Here is a 17,031-nt window from a genome sequence, read left to right as displayed (position 1 = left end):
TTTCAAATTCTGATGGGATTCATTCCTTCAAATGCTCAACATCAGTAATCTTTATGGAACACACAGAATTTTTTTATTGCAACCCATACTGAAAAATCCCTGGGTGTGATATCTGGGAATCACGGAAGTTGATGAATAGTACCCTGACTACCAACCATTCATCAGAGTTTTCATTTAGAAAGTCTCTCACAATAACTCCATAATGTGGGGGTGCTCCATCTTGCTGCCATAACAGTTTTTTCCATAACCAGCTGCAGATTTTTAAAGAAAGAACTATTTTGCAGCTCTAACAACACTTCTTGAAGCATATCTAGGTAATTTGCAGGACTGGCACTATTAAGTAAGTTAAGCCATTAGCCGACCACTGAAAATCCCTGCCCACACACCCACACCCACACCAGAAGTATTTGACTCTTGTGTCCATCACCACAAGAGTATTCACAGAATCCATTAGACACAGTTGTGTCTATTCACTCTGCCGTGCATGTTAAATGTCATTTCATTACTCCACAGAGTGCTTTCGTAAATCTTGGGATCGGCTTCTTGTCGGATTGTACGCAACTCGCTGACTCCTATTCAGTTGTTGGATCATCTTCATTTAAGTCTTGAAGTGAAGTAGTCTTATAAAATCTTAATTTCAGCTTTTTCTGAATCTTCTGTAGGCTTGTTCTTGCATTCCATACTCCTTGGACACTTTTTTTGAGATTTAGTTGGTGATTGCACAAAATGTTGTGCAACAACATTAAGATTCTTAAGACACTGTAACATTCTCTTCTGTAATAGCAGACTTTGCTCCACTTGAACAAGGAAGATCTGCCACCAACCCAGCATCTTCATCTTAAATGTAATTCAAGAGTACGTTGTTGAAATGAAGGTTGGATGTTTGGAAAAGACAAGCCATAAACATCAGTGTAACTCCAGTCATGTTTCCACTATGTCTGCAAAACCAATACACACTGTTCTGTAGTTAACTTCCTGTTCATTGTAACTCAGATAACAACAAACAACATAACCTCACACTACGAATGCTAACTGTCTTATGGATACTACACACTCGTCAAGTTCTGGCTGACTGCAACTACACTGGCCAAAACAAAGTCTAAGGATGGCTAGTGACAACTGACCTATGTTCCAACTCATACATGCAGATTCAGGTACGAGTAGTACATATGGAAAGCAGTGGGGCGAGGCAGAGAGCAAGTAGGGCTAGCCATCTGAGGGTTCCATACAAAATAATAGTAACAATTATTATTATTATTATTATTATTATTATTATTATGTGTGGCTCAAGGGCCAGGTGGAAGTCTTCCTATTGGATGGCACTTCAGTGAATTGTTTATCTGTAGTCTATTCCAGTTATCCAACCAGGGAAAGGTGACTTAAAGTTTAGTGTGGAATCCAAACCACTTGTTGTTTCTGGTGAATCCTCACATCATTGAGAGGCAAAGGCTAGCATAAAATGAAGACTGAAAAATCCATGGTCTGACTGAGATTTCATCCCAAGAACTCTTGGTTTCCCAGTATGCACTTTAAACCACCAGGCCTTCTATGTATGTATGAATGTATATCATCAGTAGGTTTTGATGAATGAGTGGGTGACACATATGGCTGCATCTTTTGATCGCATTAAGTTGGGAGTTTAAACCATTTACACCACCAATGGACCTCAGACCAAAGTATTTGGTATTATTTTCAACTTGATACCTCAGTCCATTCCTGAAGAAAAAGGACTCTTAACAAATGGACAGCAAAGTGATCCTGTTATGATTTCATTTTTACTGACTGAGATATGGAACCCTTAAAAGGATTGTTCTCTATTCAGTAAGCTTAAATAATCTTGTAAGTGTGTTAAGCTCAGGAACTAGAGTAATATATTGCATGTTGATGTAACAAGAGTATGAGAGACCTCAGACATAATATAATGTAGTTCTTCAATGTACCATTGTTAAGGTTGTCATCAAGTTGTGCTGTACATAGTTCTTTCCCTTATTTTACAACCTCTTTGTTCCTATGTGATACAGAACATGCCAATAATGATATGTGGTTCCATGTGTGGACCGATAAATTGATTTACATATCATGTCTCATGTGACATGGTGCTTAATGACACTATATATGCTACTCTTAGTGGAACATTATCAACAGGTTAAAAGAAAATTTTAGGAACACCCCATGAAACTATGATAGGACCGTTACTGTTTACAAATATAAATGATGTGTCAGGAATGTTGCAAGCCCCATGAGGCTATTTGCAGATAATATATTGCCCATAAGAAGTTAGCAAAGCTAGAAGGCTATAGTGAATTGCAGGAAGATCTGCAGAGGATCAGTCAGTGATGCAGGGACTTTCAGTTAACTCTGAGTGTAAATAAATATAACATATTGCACATTAATAGGCAAAGAGATCCTCTACTGCTCAATTAGACAGTTGTGAAAAATCACAGGAAACAGTACTACTGTGAAACACCTAGAAGTAACCACCCGAAGGGGACTGAATTGGAAGGACCACATAGAAGAAATTGTAGAAAAAGCAGGTGTTGAGTTGAGATTCATTGGAAGAATTTTAAGGAAATGTTATTCATCTATGAAAAAAGTGGTTTACAGAACAAACAATTGTTTTCTTGAGTATTGCTCATCAGTCTACAAACCTTACCAGATTTGATTCTTAGAAGATACAGAGAATATCCAATGAAGATATGCAAGTTTTAACGTGAAATTGTGTAGTCAGCATAACATTATGGAGGTGCTAAATGAACTCCAGTTTGAGATCCTACAATAAAGGCATTTTGTATCACAAAGAGGCTTACTGTTGAAATTCCAAGAGAGTATACTTTAGGAAGAGTTAGGCAGGATTACTTCTTCCCACTTACATTGTGCTGAATGAACACAACAAGAAAATACAAGAAACTGGAGCTAATTCAGAGGTTTACCGACAATCGTTCTTTCCACATGTCATTTACAAGTGCAGTAGGGAAGAGAGAAAAAGATGTGGTACAAGAAGAATACCTCACCGCTGGCATAGTATAGGTGTAGATGCAGATGCAGGCATAAGTAAGTGTTTCAGACAACACTATTCAGTGCAAATGTGGAACATGGGGCTTTGTAACAGATAACCCCTACATGTTTCCAAGCTGACCCAGTGGCATGGGATCATTAAAATTGGACCATGGTTTGTTCAAAATGCATCACCTAGTCAGTTGAACTACATTATTTGTTACATCCAGTCAATAGTAGCATCCAAATATGCCATCATCCTTGCAAACAGCTACCTTCAAAGGCATATTGCTCCATGGATTCAGGCCTCTGCCTACAGTATTATGCTGTCTTCCTTGGAACCTGTGGTAGCAATTGAAGGCACTGTCTTCATTCCTGCTTGGTGACTCCTCCAGTGGCGATGTCCTCTTCCATCAGGATAACAGTCAATGTCAAAAGGCTAGAATTGTGTAACAGTGGTTTGAGAAGTATATAGTGCTAAGATTGCTGCTCTCATAGCACATCTGAATGTTTACAGCAACTAGCAATAGCATTCAGTCAGCAGAGTCATTGGCAAACTGTCATAGTAAATGATTTTATGGATCAATCATAAGGCAGAAAATATAGTCCAGATATATATTTTCATCTGTGATGATAAGAAAGTTTTCTGAAATAATAGCTGGTCCCACGAAGTGGTCCGAGGTTTAATTAAGTTGCTGATCAGATAGTTCAGCTAAAGGCGGTGGCATATAATATTATTTGAAGTTTGATTGTACTGAAGAAAGGTTATCAGTAATAATAAATAGTTGTTATCAATTGGAGCCCTACAGTAAGACAGTTCAGTTGAATTTCTCACCATGCACTGCATTCAGCTTCAAGACAAGGGATAAGAAAGAGATCTATGAGACAGAAAACACCAAGAGTGCTAAAGACTGGGACATTGCATAGCGATCTCATGTTGATGTCTTGGCCACCAAATTTAAATGAATTGAACCCTGTGGAACACATCTGGGATGGTATCTTGTGACCAGAAACCACGAGCCCATATTTTATGGGAATTGTATGACATATGTCTGATGCTATACATCTCCGTAAATGTACCAAGGACTTCTCAAACCCATCTCACAAAACATCATTGCTGTATACTGTTCCAGAGATGGACCAACAAACTGTTAGGAAGGTGGTCATAATGTTTTGGCTCATCTCTGTGTACTGAAAAATAAACATTAGGTGTACCTTATTAGAAATCTACACGCATTTCTACATGCATTCCTATAAGCTTCCCTTATTTCTGAAACATGATCTTACAATATATCCATTATTACTCTAAACTGAATGGGAGTAATGCACTTGTATAAAGGAGTGTGTGTCACACCATAAAGCTCCATTTGTTTGCTCCCCTTGTAATTGACTGCTGGCAAATGCTCCAAGTGCGAGGGAGGGAACTGAACTGGAGCAATGTGTTTGTATCAAGGTGTGTGTGTCATACCATAAGCTCCATTTATTTGCTCCCCTTGTAATTGACTGCCAGCATATCCTCCCTTCCTCCATGAAAATACGGGTTTGACAAAGTTGGTATTATCTAGACACAGATTTACCAAGTAAACATTGAAAAAATGTTTGTCAGTTAAACCTCACTTTGAAGTAGACACTGACCATCTTCATAAATATTTTGACAGTAATGAGAATGGCCACTAATGCAGACAAACCAGTCCTGGGATTGATTTTGGCACTATGTTTAAAGAAGAAGAAGAAGAAGAAGAAGAAGAAGACGACAACAGGACTGTGGTCCAGTGAAGGCTTAAAATGAGAGATTTGCCTATCAGTATCTGCTAAAGGTAATATTACCCTCAGAACTCGATGGTATCAACTTTCTTCAAATGGATAGTGAAATGTTTTAGAACTTGTTAAGGCCCTCCTAAAGGCGCAAACTTGTGTGTTGAGTTCAATCTTATCTAGCCACAGATGTGTCAAACAAGCCTGCAAGAAAGCTTGTAATTTAACCTTACTTTTGAAGCAGCATCTTTTCGTGTATGCTGTATTTTGGCGCTAGTGGGAATGGCTACAAATGGAGGTAAAGCATCTGTAGTGGCATGGAGAGCTGCATCAAACCACAACACTGACTCTGGCAGTGCATTTAAAGAAGAAGAAAACTAGATGCTGGTCCAGGGAATGGTTTAAAATGAGAGATAAATGTACAACTGAAAACATGTTAATGGAAATATTACATTCAGAACCTGATGATTACATCAATTTTCTGCAGATGGACAGTGAAATGTTCAATAACTTGTTTAGCATTACTTTGCCCTCGTATTGAAAAAGAAGACACAAGTATGCAAACTTTTATTTCCTTCTACTTATTCCTCTAAGACAGTTCATTAAAATATCACAATGCAGGAACATATATCCAACATCATCTGTGGAAGAACTTCAATTTCTTTTCTTTCATTCCACTTGTATGTGACTGTATGCCTAAAATATTGCTTTTGTTCATAACCTTTCCAAGTGTAATATATTACTGAGGAAGATGATATGCCTCTACCATTTTGATAATTTTTAGTGCAATTTTGTTTTTATACTTGACTGGAGTTTCCATGGTTGTGGAAACTCATTGTATAATGAGATCAACTGTAATAAAACAATTTTTCACTAAGCATATGTGGTGAAACACCATCACAAATAACATCCATTATCTTGTCAAACTTTCTGGCAAACATGTCAAACACAATCTATGCTCAACAAACACGTCAAATAGCACTGTACATGGTCTAATATTTGGCAGGCCTAGTTAAGTTGACAAAATGTTCGATCATTTATAGTGGCCTTTATGGACAGAAGTGGCTGAGTGATACTATTTTCTTGTGTCTCAAGTGGTATGCAGTGTCTTGCTACTTCTCATTGCCCCATCATCCAATTTGTTACATCTTAATCAGTCTTTAATAGATAGACCAAATTATCCTAGAGAGGTGTGTGTGTGTGTGTGTGTGTGTGTGTGTGTGTGTGTGTGTGTGTGTGTGTGTGTGTACTTTTCTGAATTTATATTTTTGTTAGTTCTTTTAATTACATAAATGCAGTGTGATATAGATCCCACTAAAGATCTCGGGCCGCAATAATATTTCTATGCCAGCTGTGTATTAACCCTGATCTCTGGAAGGTTTTAAACTTATATTTTAATTTTGTAGATCTCTGGCTGAGGTTGAAAGAGCGACCAGGATTTGATCTAATTCTGGATGACTCATCAAAAGAATTCCTTTGGACACTAATTAAAGAATTGGATGATGTTGAATTTTATGAGTTACATGAACCACGAAATCCATTGGTAATATTTGATCGTTATAAATATGTTGATCCAGAACTTGGTACAGTTTTAGAACCTGTGAGTATTTCTGATATCAAGTTTTAGTAATTAAATATCTAGTTTATACATGTGCAGGCTTCAGAGTAAGTGATCTTGTATCTAGCATTAGGATGGCTAGTGAAGTAATGACATTTAATATTCATCCCGTTGTGTGTATTTTCTGACACAACTGTTGTCATTCAAGCTACTGCTATGTCATATATTGGTGTAACACTCTAGTTGTAATTTAAATATGAAAAATTGCCTGCAAGTGTTACATCTATTGTCTGTTTTGCCCTAATATGTCTGTGTAGTTTGGTTCCATTCTTTTGCATAAGGAAATACCATGTGAAACATTTTATGGGTTATGTTAGTAATGTCTACAGTGTTAGTGCTAGATTATTTGAGACTAAAAGTTGTTTCAATGGAAATCCGATATTTTCTAGATTGTGTGATAGCTAACTCAGAGTCTAAGATATCAGTATTGAACTAATAATGTATAATATAAAATTGCTTATATTCTCAGCAGTCCACTTCATCTTTACATTGAGAGCTATTACATAAATATGGATGAGGCAATTTTATAACAATTTAACTAGAGATTCCTGTAGAAGTAAAGCCTAATGTGCCTATAGTTGTTCCCATTTTTTAATATCACTTCATTGCACTTGTAACCTATTTCAGCCACACAACTGTTTCATTCTTTAACTCACCATCATAAGAACCAGGCAAATTAAATTGATGAAAGGTCCACAGATTTAAAATATGTAAGGCACAAAATATTATTCTCTCAGAGCAACTGGCTCTGTATTTTGTTTTCGTGGCCGTGATGATGGAATATCTCAAATGTGCTGATGTGCTTCACACTGGACACTCAGACTTTTTTAAAATCAAATAATGTGCAGGTTGTAATCAGTTATTATAATTTGTAGTTCTTGATGAGATGGCCGCAATAATGGCTAAACAAATATTGCCCAGGCTGGTTATTTGTGCTCGTGCAATAAGACTCACCCGCATTTCCACTTGGGAACCTGTTAGTAACATATTTAAGAGATTAATATTAATAAATTATAAAACAAGAGTCATTACTTGAAAGAAAGAAAAATAATTATTCACTCTTACGTGTGTTAATAATGACATGAACATCTCAACACACCAAGAATATGAGGAGGAAAGGTAACGAAGGAGGAAACAGAAAAAGAAAGACAGATAAAAGATAGACATGACATCATAAATTTAATGTAATATATTTCTCTTCCTCCAGATTTTGAAACACCATGTATTCATAAGGAAAAAATACTGATTTGTCATTATAGTACCTCCCATTTACAAGGTTAAAATCTTTCGACATCTGGTGTTTGATACTGTAGCAATTTGTTTGTCTGTTCCATATTTTACTCATTCGTACTTGACAACCAGTACAGAATGTAACATAAAGTTAACAGAAGTGCTGAATATTAATGTATTATTGGTGCAAATTTCTTCCTCTAGAGCAGGCAGTTCCAGCTTGTGTGCCTGCTGGTGAGCAGCTGGGTGCTTATGGGGGGTGTGGTGGGTAAACAGCTGATGCACGGATTATCGGACTATTGCCTGTGCGACAGTTTTAAATCAGCTGAGTGCACATGGTTAGGGGATCTTTTTCCTTAATTTTTCACCTGAGGGGAAGTAATTTGTTTTTGTTTACCCCTCAGATCACAGCCATTCCAAAACATTATCTTACTTGGTTATATCCTACCTACAGCTATAATCCTTATAAAAGACCATCTGACTAACCTGTGAATACTTTACAAAAATCCCTCGCCTCCAGTATGGCTTTACATTCTTCCCCCAAATCTGTTCCTAATGGTTTGAAGCAATCATCTATCCACAACCTTCTCAAAAACTGTGACATAATCATTCTCCACACTGACAGGAACTTAAGTATCATGGCCACAAAACACATTGATTGCGAGGTGGAAGGTTTCTGCCAGTGTTATGGTCACCCTAATTCAGGTTTTCTGTAGCTCTCATAAATGGTTTCAGGCAAATTTGGAATGGTTCCTTGAACAAGGCCACTGCCGATAGCCTGTACTCTCTCTTCATTACATATATTCATATGTCTCTATACATGACTTACATTTTTCCTGGTGCTAAACTGAGAAATCCTGGTATCATTGTAAAATGATCCTTGAACATATTAACTCCTAAAAAGTCCTAAGAAGTTGTGGTCCTTGATAAAATCAATAATTGGATCAAAATCATCTTTTCAGTCTCTCAGCTAAGAAGCCAATGAAGAAAAGACTGAAACAATGATTTTGGTCCTCCAACATCGTTGCAGAGCAAAATCACAATGAGGTTCCTTCTTTCATTCTTTACACAAATGTCAAAATGAAATACATTAAGATAAGTTACCATGGAATCAGAAATCAACTAAAATTGTTTAATTGAAGAAAGCAATTGAATCATATGATTTTATACTAGATACACAAAATAGCTTGCTCCTCTTTGAGCAGCAGTTTCTTGTAGAATCTTTAAATGACAAAATGTTCCAAACAAGGAAACAGGTAGGGTTTATCCAGGGTTTATGCAACATATTTTCTGCTATTTGTTATGAACTTTTTGGAGAATAAAGGGCTGTTGATAACAGCACCCACGTTGATGTCGTGTTCCTTGACCTCCAGAACACATTTGATACAGCTCCACACTGTTGCTTAGTGTTCCAGATATGAGTTTATAGAATGTCAAATCAGCCTTGTGGCTGGATTGAGAGTTTCCAAGTCGATACAAGTTAATGTGCTGTTATGAACAAACTGAAATGTGTATCATACTGTTCTTGTCAACAGCTTCAGTTTTTCACATTTGAGTTATTGTGACTTTATCTTAATACAGTGTGATTTGATGATATTCACTTATTCTTCATGCTTGTTATACTTAGTCTGCATGTATGTTTTTCAAGACCAAACAAAATGCAATCAAAATGGATTTCTCTTTTTTAATAGGATGAAATTCCAGAAGACATTTATCCATTTCACCAAATAGATGATATAAAGAATGGAGTTATGGGTTCTTGTTCAACATATCATTCAAGACGTCAACTAAAGGAAGAAATTGCTTCTCTGTCATACGTAGACATTATTTCAAGGTAATTTTGAAAGAAAATAAACAAAAAACTACCAGCTTTGTGACCAATAAATTATAGCTCATGATTCGAAACTTATTACTTTATTAATTGGCATATGGCTGATCAAGGGTATATGTGAAGAAAGGAAAAGAACATGAATTTTTGTTTCATGGAAGGCATTTTATTGATTTGTCTACATCAGTGTAATGCCCTTCAAAATATTCCCCATTAGATATTATACACCCATGCCAGTGCCTTTTCCAATCCTCAAAACACTTCTGGAGCTTGATGTTTGGGATAGCCTTAAGCTCTCCATTAGCACATTTTTAATTTTGTCTGTGCTTATACAATGATGGCTCTTTACCATTTTCTTTATTTACAGGAACAGAAAAGAGTCATATGTGACTGTATCTGGAAAATTTTGGGGCTAGGGCATAATTACATTACTGGTTTTGACAGAAAATTCATGAACAATCTGTGAAGTGTTGCTGCTGCTGTAGTGTATAAACGGCGTGAACTGTTTTACCACAAATGTCCCCCTCCCCACCCCCATCTTATTTATCATTCAACCTTGTGGCAAGAACTCATGGTGCATTATTCTACTTGAATCAAAGGACACAGTAAATATAACCTTCACATTTGACTGCACTGGAACGTTTTTTGTCTTGTGATCCAGAATGCTTCCATTGCTATGACTGAACATTAGTGTCAGTGTCACATCTGTAAATTCAAGTTACAGCATCTGTTAAAACACATGTTGGTAATTCTGAATCATTGTTCACTTCATCTAGCTCTGCTGTTTTCGTTCAAAATTCAACAATTTTGGTGCAAGTTTTGCTGTCACAAATCTCACACCCAAAAGTCTGGACCAGTTTTTTGACAACCTCTTGGTATGCCAGTATCATCTGTCATGTCTCTGTTTGTAATTGTTCAGAATCATTTCTTTCACATTTTTCCATGACTTCGTCAGTTGGTGATGTGCCATTTTGTCTTCACAATCATCTTCAAAACATTTATACCATTGATGAATACTTGTTCTACACTTAACAGACTCAGAAAAAGAAGTATTTAACATTCTAAAACTTTGTTTTACTTTATTCCTTTCATACAGCAAATTTAATACAAATTCTGTGATCTAATTTTATACAAAATAAATAACTGTCAATACTGCCATAACACCTGTAACACTTTTTGACAGCTGAAAACAGACCAAATATCCAATATGGCTATCACTGTGCATATACATTTCATATGTTTACCAACACAACAGTGAAAAAATTACACAAATTGGACTATACACCATGTGAAATTACAAAATTCCCATTACATTTTGAACATTTTTTTAATGTAATGGCATGAATCTGTGTGAAATTGAAATTAGTTGTACCAGCCTGGGAGTCAAGTAATGTTTCTTTTATTTACCTCCTACACAAATCATGCTTTGCCTTTTACATTCTTATAGCAGTATTTTAGTAGCATAGCATCATACCCAATTTCAAAAATCTGTCAGGTTCAGTTTGTAACTAGTCCACATTGTACCCATGGAATGTGTGTTATATAAAACCCATATTTCCAAAGCAGCCTTGAATATTGACTCTACTGTGCTGACAGAGGCATCCATCTGTTGACAGTAATTGACACTGTTGCCTACTTGTTCCAGAGGTGAATTATGAAACATACACTCTGCTCATGACCCATTTTAATTCATTAATATCTAGTTGCTTTTCTGTTCATGCACATGACCTTTGTTGGTTTTCGTTTTCCCATTTGCATTTACATTTTGTATCTATGAGCACATTCATTGTACTCTTAGGATTGGACCGACAGCTCTCAGAGATTTTACACAAAAGAAGTTTGTAATGCATACATACTACACTGTGTAAAACAGGGATATGAAGTTTAAAATTTGGAGACCTGTTAACAAACCTAAATGTGGGTCATTGTAATAGTTCAAAATTGGCACTCAGCATTTATATGCTTCTGAGGCACGGGTGTACTAATTTGAGGTAGACAGTGTGACATTCATGCATTTAGATCTTCCCATAAATGCTCCTTATGTAAAAGTTAAGAGAGGAAGTAATGTGGAGTTTCTTCACTGCAAGTGAGAACATTCATAAAGTAACTCTTGAAGAAGTCAGTGTAGCAGCAACATATTGATACACTAGAATATACTGTTCTACGCTCTTTGAAAGAATTCAGGAGAGGTGATCCCTTTAGGATGTTGTTCTGCTATAACAACAACTCCGACACAATCACCCCTGCATCCGCCTTGCAGTTCAGGTCTGACCCCTTTTGGTTTCTAAAATTGAAAGGGACTGTCCATGATAGTTATTTCATATCATCCTGATAAGTTATATCTACCTACGAAATCTCCCTGAACAAACTGAGTGGTTTGGGAACAAGGATGAAGTTATACAAATCTCGGGAGAGTGTAAAGTAAGAATTTGCGAAGAAAGCTTCAGAAAAATAAGAAATTTTAATTATATTCTGACACAATTGTCATAAAGGAGTGTCACTATAATATAAGAAAATGTTTATTTGACACTACAGTAGTGAAGCCATAGTCACATTTTTCTTTATAAATGTACTGTTACTATGGCTTCCCTATTGTAGTGTCAAATAAACATTTAAATTTGAATTACTGTCCCAAAACAATCATTGCATATTTTTTAGTACAACTTTGAGGTGTAAAATACTTCAGAATGATTGATTAACTATTTTAAGCTCATAAAATGCATTTAAAATGTCTGTGGTCAAATGTGGATGATTTTTGGAGTATAAAACTTCTTAAGAGGAAATTGTATTGCAGAATACAATCTACTAGAGTTCAAAAATTTCATGCTACATATCTGCATGGCCTTTGCAGAGCCAAGACTTGAAATGTTGACATAGATGTGAATGGTGATTTTACATGTAATATATACATAAGATTTGAAACATAAATATAATGATCTAGTGTCATTCACATATATAAGTTAATGGAATGTAGGCTCCACCAGATTTCACAGTCAAAAGCACAAAAATTGATTTAAACCTTCAGCATCAAAATTATTCTGCAAGGATCTCATAAAAGTGAGAAAGATAAAAATATAAATAAAAATATTAACCAGTTTTTGTGTCTTCCCTTGTAACAATGTCTTCATAAAGTGTGCTTCAAAGTCATGCACACATGAAATGAGCAGTCGTTTTAAGGTTATAATCAAACCTCAGCCTTGAGAAGAAAGTTACTATCCCATTTCGGCATTAAACAAGCCAACTGTGGCCTTCTCATTTATGACATTCAAAATTTCATTCCAGGTTGTCAAAACCACAAATTTCAATAAGAACTGCTAATTTCATTTGACATTGTGTCCCTCCTTATATGGAAATAAGACTGCAGTTAACAGTGTCAGAGAACATGGAAGTACGGCGTAGTCAGGAATGGATTGAGACAGGGCTGTGTGATCTCTCCTCAAGTTACTCAATATCCACATACATAACAGAAACAGAAATTCCTGGATGGAAAAACGAGTAAAATAGGGAGGAAGATAACCACTTAATTGTAGAGCATTAATACATGGTGCACAGAAAAATGTGACAGAAAACCATTAACACTGTATTTTGAGCTCTTGTTCTTTTTATAGTAAGAGTACTCATATTCACACACACACACACACACACACACACACACACACACACACACACACAAAACCACCACCACCACACTGACATCCAAATGTACATGCTCATGGTAGCAGTGAGACCAATTATTGAATATCGATTATTGAAAATAGTTGCCTGATTCGATGGAGGGGTGGGGAGGTGTGTAGTGACAACATAGTAATAAGCATCCCAGGTATAGAGAAAGAACTGAAAACAAATGAGTCACCAGGTCCGGATGGGATCCCTGTTAAGTTTTACAAATAGTACTCTGTGACGCTGGCCACTTATGTAGCTTGCAATTATTGCCAGTCTCTTGCCCAGCGGATAGTCCCTTGTGACTGGAAAAATGCATAGGTGACTCCTGTATATAAGAAGCTCAAAAGAATGGATCCGCAAAGCTACAGGCCAATACACGTATCATTGGTTTTCTGCAGAATCCTTGTAAATATGCTCAGTTTGAATATAATAAATTTTTTGGGACCATGAAGCTTAAGTCCATGAATCAGCATGTTTTTAGAAAGCATCACTCAAGTGGAATGTTAGAACTCTGCTAAAAGCAGGAAAACTAGAAAACCTTAAAAGAGAGATGGAAAAGAATCATATGGACCTCGTAGGAGTTGCTGAAGTAAGATGGTATGGATGTGAAGAGTTACAGTCAGATGAATATGTATTGTACTATTCAGGAGGAGAAGTAAAAGGAATGAATGGAGTAGGAATGATTATGACAAAGGAATTGACTAAATGTGTGGAATATATGGACTATGCAAATGACCGGGTTATTAGTGTAAAGCTGAAAAGAACACAAAAAGATTTACTGATTGTCCAGGTGTATATCCCAACCTCAGAACATGATGACCAAATTGTAGAGGTAACATACAATGTAATAGGGAGAATAATGGACCAAAATTTTAAAAAAATGCTGCAAAATAGTAATGGGAGACTGGAACTCCATTGTGGGAAAAGGGAAAGAGGGAAACATAGTAGGCAGTCATGGTCTTGGAAAGAGAGATGATAGAGGTGAATAGCTAACTGACCTCTGCAGGGAAAGGAAGCTAATAGTGACAAATACATGGTTCAAGAACCACTAGAAGAGGTTCTACACTTGGAAATCACCAGGGGATAAATACAGGAACCAAATCGATTTTATACTGGTCGAAGAAAGATACAGGAATGGAAACAAGAAGGTGCAGAGATTACCAAGTGCATATATTAATAACAACCACAACTTACTTATGGCAGAAATAGAAATAAGAATGAAAAAACTGAAGAAAGCATCCATGGTGAAGAAGTGGGATCTAAAGAAGATAAGATCCAACAAAGAACAAATTACAGAAATGCTGTCACATGAGTTTCTAAACACATTATGAAACAAAGAACCACCTGATAATGCCAGCGAGTACTGGAATGTGCTGAAAGAAGGAATCGTTAAAGCAGGACAGCAAAATATAGGATATGTGAAAGAGAAAAGGTCAGAATAACCATGGGTCACCCAAGAAATGATTTCCTGAGATGGAGGAGAGAAGAAAATTTAAAGACACAAACACTGAAAATGCAAGAAAGTTGTACTGAAGTTTAAATAATGAACTGCGAAGAGAAACAGAGCACGCTAGGAAAAAATGACTAAAAGAGGAATGTGATGCAATTGAAGAACTGGACAGGGAGGGAAGATATGACTTACTATACAAGGCATGCTTAGCCACAGGGTGATCCTCATTACCAACAAACACTGTCTGTCCGTGTCCATTCATGCGAATGGACAGTTTGTTGCTGGTCATTCCCACATAGAAAGCGTCACAGTGCAGGCAGGTCAGTTGGTAAATCACGTGGGTGCTTTCACACGTGGCTCTCGCTTTGATCGTGTACACCTTCCGGGTTACAGGACTGGAGTAGGTGGTGGTGGGAAGGTGCATAGGACAGGTTTTACACCGGGGGCGGTTGCAAGGGTTAAGAACCAGAGGGTAGGGAAGGTGTACACGATCAAAGGGAGAGCCACGTGTGAAAGCACCCACATGATTTACCAACTGACCTGCCTGCACTGTGACACTTTCTATGTGGGAATGACCAGCAACAAACTGTCCATTCGCATGAATGGACACAGACAGACAGTGTTTGTTGGTAATGAGGATCACCCTGTGGCTAAACATGCCTTGGTGCACGGCCAGCACATCTTGGCACAGTGTTACACCGTCCGAGTTATCTGGATACTTCCCACCAACACCAACCTATCCGAACTCCGGAGATGGGAACTCGCCCTTCAGTATATCCTCTCTTCTCGATATCCGCCAGGCCTCAACCTCCGCTAATTTCAAGTTGCCGCCGCTCATACCTCACCTGTCTTTCAACAACCTCTTTGCCTCTGTACTTCCGCCTCGACTGACATCTCTGCCCTTACTCTTTGCCTTTAAATATGTCTGCTTGTGTCTGTGTATGTGCGTGTGTGTGTGTGTGTGTGTGTGTGTGTGTGTGTGGGAGTGTACACCTGTCCTTTTTTTTCCCCGTAAGGGAAGTCTTTCTGCTCCCGGGATTGGAATGACTCCTTACCCTCTCCCTTAAAACCCACTTCCTTTCGTCTTTCCCTCTCCTTCCTGAAGAAGCAACCATCGGTTGCGAAAGCTAGTAATTCTGTGTGTGTGTTTGTGTGTTTTGTTCATTGTGTGTGTGTGTGTGTGTGTGTGTGTGTGTGTGTGTGTGTGTGTGTGTGTGTGTGTGTGCTTTATCAATGTAGAAAAGGCATTTGACAATGTGGCTTGGGACAATCTGGTGACTATAATGAGGGAAAAGAGAGTGCACTGGAAAACCAGAAGACTTGTAAACTCATTGTATCTTAATCAAAAAGCTTCAGTTAAAGTGGGAGGAGAAACTGGATCAGACTAGGAAAAAGAGTAAGACAGGGATGCTGTCTATCACCTACCCTTTTCAACCTCTACTTGGAAAATATGATTGACCAATGCTCATTAGATGACAATGGAGTAGAAATTGGAGGAAGAAGAGTAGGGTGTTTGAGGTTTGCCGATGACGTGGTCCTTCTAGTCACAGGGGAAAAAGAATTACAGGATTTAGTGGACACCATTGGAGCTAATGGAAAAAAATTATGGAATGAAAATTAACACAAAGAAGACAAAAGTATTGGCACTAGGAGGAAATAAAGAAATAAAAATTATGTTGAATGGATAAATATTAGAACAAGTGCAAAATTTTAAGTATCTTGGAAGCAGGATAGATACGACTGGAAGTGCAGCACAGAAATTAAAACAAGGATAGCAATGGCAAAAGAGACATTTTGTAAGAAAAGGAGAATTTTCTCTAGCAGTTTGGACAGAGAACTCAGGAAAAGATTCATAAAATGTCTTGTATGGAGTGTTCTTCTGTATGGCACTGAAACATGGTCTTCGAGGAAGAAAGACAGAGAAAGGCTGGAGGCTTTTGAGATGTGAACACGACGGTTAATGGAAAGAATAAGTTGGATGGACAGAGTAAAAAATGAAGAGGTACTGATAAAAGTGGGAGTGAAAAGACAGTTACTAGATGTAATAAAAATAAGAAAAAGAAGTTGGATTGGGCATATATTAAGGCAGAATGACAAACTGATAAAAACAGTTTTAGAAGGTTATGTAGAAGGGAAAAGGAAGTGAGGAAGAAAGAGATTTCAGATAGTGGATGACATGATGGACAGTACAACATACAGCAGCCTTAAGAAGGAAGCAATGGAGCGCAGAAAATGGAGAGGCAAAGCACCTGCTAATATAGCAGAAAACATGATGATGATGATGACGATGACGATGACGATGACGTTGACGACTGTCATCTCAGGGCATAATGGGAGGTATCAAAGCCCTGGTGAAGGATGTGTTTGAGCTTTTCAAGGCCATAGTGACACTGGATTATTAGGAGAGAGTCAGTTGGTGGCTGGTTAACACATTTACAGTTGTTCAAGGAACAAATGGCACTGGAGGTTTGTTTATGAATGTGCCAGATAGGA

At 37.3% G+C, this 17,031-nt stretch overlaps 1 protein-coding gene across 1 annotated transcript in view; it reads left to right on the top strand.

The window, feature by feature from the left end:
• LOC126337063 (general transcription factor 3C polypeptide 1) overlaps positions 1-17,031 on the top strand; it is a 333,645-nt gene that overhangs the window by 35,032 nt on the left and 281,582 nt on the right. The window contains exons 4-5 of the mRNA XM_050001392.1: positions 6,156-6,349; positions 9,289-9,431. Of these exons, the coding sequence (XP_049857349.1) occupies positions 6,156-6,349; positions 9,289-9,431 (337 nt within the window). The remainder of the gene's footprint in view (positions 1-6,155; positions 6,350-9,288; positions 9,432-17,031) is intronic.

This window comes from Schistocerca gregaria, chromosome 2 (assembly GCF_023897955.1).
Source record: "Schistocerca gregaria isolate iqSchGreg1 chromosome 2, iqSchGreg1.2, whole genome shotgun sequence".
Taxonomy (NCBI): domain Eukaryota; kingdom Metazoa; phylum Arthropoda; class Insecta; order Orthoptera; family Acrididae; genus Schistocerca; species Schistocerca gregaria.
The sequence above is the reverse complement of the archived record's forward strand: the minus strand, read 5'-3'. Positions and strand labels throughout refer to the sequence as shown.